Consider the following 11,092-nt stretch of genomic DNA (forward strand, 5'->3'; position numbering starts at 1 on the left):
AATTTCGTATGATTTTTTTTTTCGTAGAATTGATTCGCATCAATTTTTGTTTTATTTACGTATGGATCATCACAAATATTGTACTATATTTTAAAATCTTTTGGACAAATTAAATGCATAATCGTGACAAATTAAGGATAAACCCAAAACCTCAAAAACCTTATTGAAACAGAGAAGAAATAGGATTAACTTTGTATTAAAAAAAAAAAATCACTGTAATAAAAAGAAGATAAAAGTTACTCCCTCCGTCCCTTTTTAGTTGTCCACTTTAGAAATGACACACAGATTAAGGCAACAATGATTAGCACAGTGAAGTTACAATTTTACCCTTATGACAACTTTTCACTTCAAAATTACAACCACTTATTTGAATTAAAGTGAAATAAATTGGAGGGAAACAACATACACTTTTACAATTTTCAAGAAGTGTAAATAAGGGTATAATAGGAAAAAATTTGTTGTCCTTTCTTGATTTGTCAAAATGGACAACTAAATAGGGACAACCAAAAAAGGAAATATGGACAAGTAAATAGGGACGGAGGGAGTACAAAAAGGGTGAATTTGTACTTTTCTTAAAAAGAAAAAGAAAAGCCTCTAGAACTTTCTTGAAATTTGCCAAGAAACTCACTCACATAACTCTTCATTCTTATTTTTAATTATTACTCTTCCTTAAAACATACTCCCTCCGTCCCATTTTATGTGGCAATATTTGACCGGGCACGGAGTTTAAGAAATAAATTAAACTTTGAAATGTTTACCAAATTGCCCTTTTAAAAAGTAGACTCAATTTCTCTCTCCTCATAAATGTATTGGAGTATTATTTTAAGATTAAGTGGGACCAACAAAGATAAAAAAGGAATTGTACCTTTAAATACTTTCCTTATAAGGAAATGTGACATTCTTTTTGGGACTGACCAAAAAGGAAATGTTGCCACATAAAATGGGACGGAGGGAGTAGTATTTAATAATAATGATGTATATAATATTATTTCTCTGGTATTTTTACTTATAACGTTTTGTATAAGAATCAAATTACATGAATTTTTTATCAATATATTAAGATGTATTTCATCATATAATAATATAAGAAGTTTCGATATCTAAATTTTAATTTTTTATATTAAGTTAATCTATTTATCAATATATTAAGATGTATTTCATCATCTAATAATATAAGAAGTTTCAATATCTAAATTTTAATTTTTTATATTAAGTTAATCTATTTCAATTTAATTTTAAGTAACAATCAAATTAACTCTAAATAAGTACATCATATCAAGTAAAAATGAACCGAAAGAGTGATACCATAACAAGTGAATAATAAATTATCACCCCCTTGTGTTGAGAGTTATTTTTTCAAATATCTACACAGAAAGTCATATGACTGTAAAACAAAAAACTCTTAATTTACCACTATATCGCAAAAACGAACCGAAAAACACTATAAAAGAGATTTCGTGTGAATTTGAATATCTTTTCTGCCTCTCCAAACAAAAGTGTATCACAATTTATCACAATTCAATCTTCCTACTAGCTCCCAACTACAAAATGAGCTATCAATAATATTACCAATTATTTATTAATGTTATCCCTATAGGCTATACGCTGTATACGTAGCACATATAAGTCAAACTTTAATTAAGAATTTCATTTTCTATAAGCATTTAAAGCAACGTGTGAATCCAACGTTATTATATCTGTCATCAATATATATAACGCGGACCTCTGATAGATTAGATAAGATTTCTTCGTTTTGAGTAGAAGCTTCGAATTGCTCCCAATTATGAATGAGTTTTTTTTTTATAATGAGTGTTTAATTTTCAAGCTTCTGATGATTGCCTTGTGCGGAGCTAATCTGAATTAGTATTTACCCCAAAGATAGAAGCGAATCAAACCTTATAATATTGAATTCATCCGAAGTCGATATTTACAATATAAAGTATAAATTTGTATAAAAATTCACTATAAAATTGCCAAAAAAAAATAATACATGCATTTGCTGTTGACTTTGCTTTCTAGATCTAGATTGGGATAATTTTAACTAAGATATGGCTAATTACTTCTTTGAAGTTTTCCAGTCAAAGGCTGCCCAGCTGCAGGACTACAATGTGTTCATAAATTTCATATTTTATCAGTATTTTTTTTTATTTTTTCGTTTGATGTTCAATATTTATATTACAGTTTGATTATATTAAAATTGTGCATTGTAAGACTAATTTGGGAGATAAAGCTCTTAGCAAAATTCTTTTCATATCCAAACTTTTAACTGAGTTAATATGAGATTTCTAATTAAGGATGGATTGATCGATCCCAACTATCTTTTCACTGCCCATTGATATACTCTACCTTTGTTAAGCTTGAGCTTTTTCATTATTTGCCCTATATATTGGCTTAATACATTTTTAAAAAGTAATAAATAAAATAACAATTTACTATATCATTTTTAAATATAATTTTAGCTTGGGCTAATTTATTGTATGTTTTCCTTCTCATGATGCTAAAATATAGTCTGAGGTCATGTCACCTAAAGTTACGTGTATTTATGAAGGAATTAATCTAAAAATAGTCACTCACTTAATAGCTTAAATTAAAAATAATCACCAATATATAATTGATATATGATATATGTATAATTAGTATATAATTTATGTATATATTAATTAAAATAATTAAATAATATATCTGCAAAAATCAAGAACAATTTATCTTTTAGTTTCTAACTTGCCTTATTATATTAACGATAACTATTTCTCAATATATTTTTTCAAAATATTGAATTTGTTATATTTAAAGAAACTATATACAGTAGTAAAATTGTTATTATATTTTGAGAAACGTGTCTAAGTCTATATAAATAAAAATGAATAAAAAGAGTACTTTGGAAAGTTGTTCTGCCCCATATGATATTGGTAATCTCATAAATTAATGTTTTCAATTTGACGATTCTTATGATTTATAATTTGTAAAGACTTCACAAAAATAATCATATGAAGAATTCCCTAACTAGCTAGAGAATTTTTCACATGGAATGAATTCTCAAAAGAGTATGGCAATTAGGCATATAGACCGATTATACGACTAAAAAATACTCTCTGTCCCTAATTACTTGTCTACTTTTGAAGTGATATACCTATTAATAAAATAATTAATGACATAGTGAAATTACCATTTTACCCCTATTAATTATGAAGTGGATGAAATAAAAATTTAAGATTTTCAAGAAATTCTATTTTTTTCAAAGTAATTAATTGAGGGTATAATAGATAAAAAAAATTTGGTCATTTTTTTATTTATCAAAATAAACAAGTAATTAGGGACAGCAAAAAAATAAAAAGTGGACAAGTAATTAGGAACAGAGGGATTTGAATATTAAGAGTATACTCATTTTTTTATTATTGTATTCATAATACATTTGGTTAAAAACATTCATTAATTTGAACTTGGTTAGAAATAAATTCAAGTGGTTTATTTATTTTCAGCATTTTTGTATGTCACGTAAGATTAGTAAATCATAGTTTAGATGGTCACCTACTTGAGAAACTTTTATTAATAGTATAATCCTGTAGATGGTTCACCTACTTGAGAAGCTTTTATTAATACTATATAATATAATAACAATAAAAATATTTTAATTTAGATGGTTAATCAACAATATGTTTGGGATTTAATTTTGTAGGCCATTTTATTTTGGTACCCAACCCTAAGTAGGGTTGCTCAATGACTTCTCTTTCTTTAAAAATAGTAATGGAAGTTTGATTAATATTAGTTTAATAAATAAAATAAGTGATAAAACAAGGGCTACTTACAAACAGTCGTTGTTTAGAAGATCAAACTTAGAGTTATTTATTATTACATATATAATCAACTAGATTTTTTATGTGTATAAATTTTAGAGTTAAATAAAGTATTACAAAAGGATTTTTGTGTTATATATACACTGACAACGTTGTAAAGTTTTTATATGATCAATTTAGTTAACAAGAAAAAGGTTTTATTTATTTTTCCTTAAAAAATAAGAATAACATGAAAAAAGTACTTGTCTAGTCCCTTCATTAAAATTTGTTTTACTTGTTAATGTTACTTAAGTCTTAATCATTTGGACAGTATCGTACGTTAACACAACAATATCGTAATAAGTTGACACGACGGTTAGTAATTTCATCACATTATCCCCATATTTTTATTTTCACAAAATCGCACTATTTGAAGTGAAAAATAACAAGATTTTGCTTAATTACAAAATATAATAGTATTTTCATTTTAAATACATGATACCCATACTCATAAGTAATGTACCCATACGTTAATTTGTTTCCTTTTTGCTATGTTTAAGAAGAATGACTTTTAAAAAAAAAAAAAAACAATGGAAATAATTTAATTTAAAAATTTTCATTTTATAATTAATTATACTTACTAATGACTTATTTATAGCCACACAAATAAGTATTATAACGTGTATAATATCAGAATTTTTAAAATTTCTATTTCTACACAAATGTTATGACATATTTAATACCATAAGTTTTAAAAGTAATTTTTTCTTCTTAAATTTCGTGACCAATTAAAGAAATTTATAGAAATTAACTGAGCACGAAGTTTAATTTTAATTATTATTTTTTTATTTTTCATTCGGTATACGATATTTGTAGACACGTAATTTTTTACCGAATTTAAATTTTACACCATTTTTAGTGGTTAAATGTTTATTATAAATTTAAATTAAATATTTTATTTTTATTAGATTTATTTTAAAATATTTGAAAACTACAAAAATTTGAATCACATTTTAAGCTAAGTTTTTTTTTTTTTTTCAATTGTTTTAAAAAAGTAATGAAAATGAACACACATATATATATATGTGTGTGTTTTCTTCTATTATTAGGTTTAATGAATAATCGTATATTACTTTTTTTTTATTATAACTTTAGATTAGATTTTGTTTTCATATTAATGTAGAGTAGTTGACTAATATTTTTATAATTATTTCTACATATTTAATTTTTATTTTATTTATTTTTATTTTTTTAAAATAATAATTTACCTATCAACACCCATTTACCCACTACTCCTCCCACTCAACCCCACTACCCCACAACACCCCTATACACACACGACACTACACACACCCACACTCCACTATATTACCACACCCAAACGAACAACATAGAAAAAAGAGAAAAAGAAAGACGTACAGAGACAGAAAAACGAAGGAAGAAAAAAGAGAAAAAGAAAGACGTACAGAGACAGAAAAACGAAGAAAAAAAAAGCAACATACAATCAGCAAACATAACCAGAATACCAAATTATTTTTCTTCAAACGCACATAGTGACAAACGCACTGGAATAAAAAAGAAAAGAAAAAAGAATGCACTATACATTCATACCAAAAGACACTCGTACGTATAGAAAAAGAAAATCAAAACATCAAAATGCTTTTTAATTCCTTCCAACCACACACTTAGAGGTTGAGTTCGAGGTTTGCTTTCGTGGTTTCAAGTTCGTGGCTCCTTATTAGGATTGTTTCCTTTTCGTAAATTGAATTTTCGCAAGAGGTACCATTTAATCTTCATTGTATAATTGGATTTCATTATTATACAAGATGTGATTCTAATATCATGAAGTTGCTCAAATTTATGTGTGTTTAATTTTAGCATTATAATATTGACATATATTTGAACCTTTTATATCATTAAATTTAGAAATAAAATTGTATAACTTGTGATTATTTGTTCTAGTGCTTGTGCCTCATTAATTTTGATGAATTATCTGTTGAGTTGTGTTCAAATAAGTGATAAGTTATTTTTGTGCAATAATATGGGTGTTGCTTTTATCTTTTGAGTGCTAACTTAGTTCTTTTTTCTTAATAAATAAATATATAAAATAAAAACTAATAAGAAAATTTCAACAATGAGTAATAACTATTGTGCACATGTTTACGATGAAATATTATTATTATTATTATTATTATTAATATTATTATTATTATTGTGGTCGGTGGTAGTTCGGCACCACTTGATTCACGCTTAAAAATTGGCAGACTAATTTTTGTAGGCAAATTTAGATACGCTAAAAATAGTTTCAATTAAGAATGTGGTTACACATCTTCTTTGAAACACTTAAAAGAAATTCAAGGATGCGCTGGTGCACCTTGACCAAATTGTTTAATAATTAATTTATAGTAATTTAAATCAAGAGGTGTAAATTGAGATTATTAGGTGTGAGGTACTCGAGAGAAAAAGGCAGTTATGCCTCTAAATGTCAAGACCAAGAATGCGGTTACGCATCTAGGTTCAAACTAATAAAAATTCAACAATAAAAAAAATAAGCAAACCATGGCCTATAATAATGTATCCAAAATAATACTAATAATAATTTAGCATAAGTATAAGTCAATAAAAGCGACCGTGCTAGAACCATGGGACTCGAGGGATGCCTAATACCTTCCCCTCGGTCAACAGAATTCCTTACCTGAAAATAATAGTTCGTAGACCAAAACTAAAAGAGTCATTTCCTATTGATTAGGGATTCGAAAAGGTGACTTGGAACACCACAACTCAATTCCAAGTGGCGACTCTGAAACAAAAATAAAATAATCCCTAAATCAATACCGTCACTTAAAATGGAAAAACCCTTCCGCCTCTGTGCGCGAAAAGGGGTGTGACAATATTCATATTAGAACTCGAATAATCTAGATTTGCATATTCCTATCAAATATTTTTTCATACCTAGAGCTTAAATTCAAAATCTCTGATTAAGAAATCGAGGAGCAGCTCCATTGACTCAATCGACCATATCCTTTTTGCCTGAATTTTTAATTTATTACTGTGTGACAAGGCAAATGCAATAATTTATGGCAATTAACTTTTAGGGTGGCCAAGAAGAAATCATAGTTGGTGAGACTAAGTCAAGTTCCAAAAATATATATATAAAAACTTATACAAGAAAATGCCTCTAGTTTTCCTTCTGGCAAATTTAATTAAATGATATAGTAGGGCTAACAATTAAAAGTTTGTTGGGGTAGTTGTACCCCCCACCCCACCCCCCATAACCCCCCCACCCCACTTTTCTACATACTCTTTAAATTCTCATACAACCTTATTTTTCCTTCTCAACACATCTCTTTTCCTCAACTCTTTTTTTCTCACTTGTGTACTTCTTGTTCACATTTGTGGCAAAAAAATAATAAAAATCCAAGAAAGTCACTTATTTCTCTAAGTTATAGTTGATAAATTTGTGGGGTTGGTTCAAAAATTCCAATAAAATGGGAGATGAATCAACTAGAAGAGTTTCAATTGAAGCTAATCATCATGATGATCAAAGAATTAATAGTAATAAACTTCCAAATTTTCTATTATCAGTTAGGCTCAAATATGTTAAACTTGGCTACCATTATTTGATTAGCCATGCTATGTATTTGTTCCTTATCCCAATTTTAATTGCTTTATTTGCTCAACTTTCAACAATTACTATGGAAGATATGGTTCAATTATGGAACCAACTAAAATTCAATCTTGTCACAGTAATTTTATGCTCAGCCCTCATAGTTTTCTTGGCTACACTTTATTTTATGACTAGGCCACGTAAAGTGTACCTAGTCGATTTTTCGTGTTACAAACCCAAACCTGAAGTTATGTGTCCTAAGGAATTATTCATGGAGAGATCAAAATTAGCCGGAATTTTCACTGAGGAGAATTTGGCCTTTCAAAAGAAAATACTAGAAAGGTCAGGTTTAGGTCAAAAGACGTATTTTCCAGAAGCGTTATTGAAATTGCCACCAAATCCTTGTATGGCTGAGGCAAGAAAAGAAGCTGAAATGGTTATGTTTGGTGCAATTGATGAATTGTTAGAGAAAACTGGTGTGAAGGCTAAAGATATTGGGATTCTTGTGGTGAATTGTAGTTTATTTAATCCAACTCCATCACTTTCTGCTATGATTGTTAATCATTATAAGCTTAGAGGAAATATTTTGAGTTACAACCTTGGTGGTATGGGATGTAGTGCTGGATTAATTTCAATTGACCTTGCCAAGCAAATGCTACAGGTTTGTTCCTTTGCTAGATTTATATTTTTTCCGTTTAAGTTCTATGTACTGATAGTATAGTATATGATTTTTTTAACGAAAGTTAAGTTACTTGCAATAAATAACAAGTCATTTTTTAAATAAAGTGGTCAAAATGTCATATAATCCAAAAATAAAATAGGCAACATGCTATAACATGTTAAATTATATTAATAGTATATATATTTACTCTTTGCAAGAGTACTAATTAAGTTACTTCTAAGAGTGCTTTGGCATGGTCTTTAATTACATGATGCACTAGCTTTGGTGGTATGTTATGTTGTATGGACTTTTAAAATATGTTTAAGAAAAAGGGTCAGAAGTCAGAACCTCTAAAAAATACTATTTTTGAAGGATTTTTGACATATACTGAACAACATTTTGAATGAGTCTGAACAATATAGGTGAGATGCACATCATGTTAGGTAATATGCAAGCAAATCTTGCTCTCTTTTTTCTTTTTTGGTTTTTTTTTAGTAAAATATTTACATGATATTTAGTTTCCTTAAAAGAGAAATTACTATGTAATTAATTAGAATAAAATGAACATGACTATAGTGAAATGGTACAAAAAAATTCATATATTAGCTGACTCCAACTCATTTGAGATGTAGACATAATATATAATTAATTAACTCACTTTAGACCATCAGATGTGACATGATTTTTCTGAATTCAGTATATTAAAAAAGGTTCAAGTGGACATAGTCAATTTAATGTCTGAATATCTACCAACTGCATGCTAGCTAGCTTTTAATATTGTACTAAAATATTAATTTCTAGTGTATTTAATAACTTTACAATACTAAATTTTTTTTCATATGTTATTATATCACACGTTGTAACAGGTGCAACCAAATTCATATGCACTAGTAGTCAGCATGGAAAACATAACACTAAATTGGTACTTTGGTAACAATCGATCAATGCTAGTCTCAAATTGCATTTTTCGTATGGGTGGTGCAGCAATATTATTATCGAATAAATCGTCCGATCGACGACGTTCAAAATATCAACTCATACATACAGTACGTACACACAAAGGTGCAGATGACAAGAGCTATGGATGTGTGTTCCAAGAGGAAGATGATAGTAAAAAAATTGGTGTCGCGTTGTCTAAAGACCTAATGGCTGTAGCAGGGGAGGCCTTGAAAACGAACATTACAACTCTAGGGCCAATTGTTCTCCCTATGTCCGAACAACTATTATTTTTTGCGACATTAGTCGCTAGGAAAGTGTTGAAGATGAAAATAAAACCGTATATTCCTGATTTTAAGTTAGCGTTTGAACATTTTTGTATACATGCTGGTGGTAGGGCAGTGTTGGATGAGTTAGAAAAAAATCTTGAGTTAAGTGAATGGCATATGGAGCCATCAAGAATGACACTTTATAGGTTTGGTAATACTTCAAGTAGTTCATTGTGGTATGAATTGGCATATACTGAAGCTAAAGGGAGGATTAAGAAAGGTGATAGGACATGGCAAATTGCATTTGGTTCAGGATTTAAGTGTAATAGTGCTGTGTGGTGTGCATTAAGGACTATTGATCCTGCTAAGGAGAAGAATCCTTGGATGGATGAAATTGATGAATTTCCAGTTGAAGTGCCTAGAGTTGTGACAATTAATGATTCTTGAAGAATGTTTTGTTTAACCCTAAGAAAGGGGAAGCAAAGGAACTAGTTTGTGTGTTGTGATCATTGTAATATTACCTCACTTTGTTGTTAACAAAGGAACTAGTTTATGTGTTGTGATCATTGTAATATTACCTCACTTTGTTGTTTTTGTTGTTACTAGGTGGGTGTGTACCTTGATTATGATTTAAGAAAGCAATACAATATCTTCTATATACATGTTTTTGATAAACGTGTCATTTAATTTGACATCAGTTGATATCTATATATATTCTTCAACTTCAGATGTGCACAAGTAGAAACTTAAAACTTGTATGAAGTTAAATAAGACACACGTGGCATTCTACGTAACGATTCACGTGATATACACTTAAATTGATTTGTATTATGCAACGTAGGACGCGTATGTCTACTTAGCTTGTTTAACTTTATGCAAGTGTAAGTGTACTTGTACCGCACACACAAAGTTAAAGGCAATAAATATCAGTTAAGATTAAATTAAATTCTACATTTAGATATTTAATGTATTATGACTGACCTTATAAGTCAAACAGTTTCTACATGCTCTGATGCTAGCTCCTATTATAAATAATGTCATGTGAATTTATTGCATCTGAGTTTTCAAAACATGTCACATGCTTCAGTAACTAAGGAGCATACTGCATTTATTGCTTTTCTAGATGAAAATTAGAGTTTTAACTAGCTGATGTAATTATACATGTAACTTGCTACTCTTTCTGTCTCAATTTATGTAACATATTTCGCTTTTTGAGAGTCAAACAATTTAAGTTTGACCAAGAATTTGCTCATGGAATCTTCAAATTTTTCAAAATGAAATTTATATATTTGTAAACTACATAAAAAGTACTATAAGTCACAATAATTGATAATTCAAAAATATTTAAAAGATATATGAAAAATTTACGATCATAAACTTGTTTGAATCTTGAAATCCGAAATGTGTCACATAAATTGAGACAGAGGGAGTATTAATTATAACTTTTTATAGTTAACGATATATAAAAATCTGATAGAAAATATTATTTGACTCAATTTTTTGCTGATTTTTCTTTTTTGAAGTGAAGAATACTTTTCTTTAATTTCACTTTCAAATTATTATTTTTCAACGTCAAACATATCAATATATTTCTTCTAACGAAAGATAGTCAATTGAATATTCTTCCATCGAACAAGGATACAGTACACTAATAAATATGAATATGAAAGACGATTGACAAGTGGGAAACCAACTTTTTCTTTGCTAATTTAAAGATGAGGGAAATGGCAGCAGAGAAAAAGCTGGAGAACCACTTGATGTACCTCGTCCCGCCTCGCCTTATTTAAATATTTTCTTATCGTGATCCATTAAGGATTTATTTTTTTTCGTCCCGTCCCAGTTGTCA

The 11,092-nt window shown here is 28.5% G+C and overlaps 1 protein-coding gene across 1 annotated transcript; it reads left to right on the plus strand.

The window, feature by feature from the left end:
• Positions 1-7,113: 7,113 nt before the first annotated feature.
• Positions 7,114-9,906, plus strand: LOC125870667 (3-ketoacyl-CoA synthase 20-like). The gene is made up of 2 exons (XM_049551162.1): positions 7,114-8,041; positions 8,908-9,906. Exons 1-2 carry the CDS (start codon positions 7,262-7,264, stop codon positions 9,691-9,693), a joined length of 1,566 nt encoding a protein of 521 aa, XP_049407119.1. The 5' UTR covers positions 7,114-7,261; the 3' UTR covers positions 9,694-9,906.
• Positions 9,907-11,092: the final 1,186 nt, after the last annotated feature.

Source organism: Solanum stenotomum, chromosome 7, assembly GCF_019186545.1.
Source record: "Solanum stenotomum isolate F172 chromosome 7, ASM1918654v1, whole genome shotgun sequence".
In the NCBI taxonomy this organism is placed as follows: domain Eukaryota; kingdom Viridiplantae; phylum Streptophyta; class Magnoliopsida; order Solanales; family Solanaceae; genus Solanum; species Solanum stenotomum.

What these genes read in the sequence shown, in the direction of transcription:
- LOC125870667 (XM_049551162.1), top strand. Translation starts at nt 7,262, where the DNA reads ATGGGAGATGAATCAACTAGAAGAGTTTCAATTGAAGCTAATCATCAT. An exon ending in TTGCCAAGCAAATGCTACAG is followed by an intron (nt 8,042 to 8,907) that starts GTTTGTTCCTTT and finishes ACGTTGTAACAG; the next exon opens with GTGCAACCAAATTCATATGC.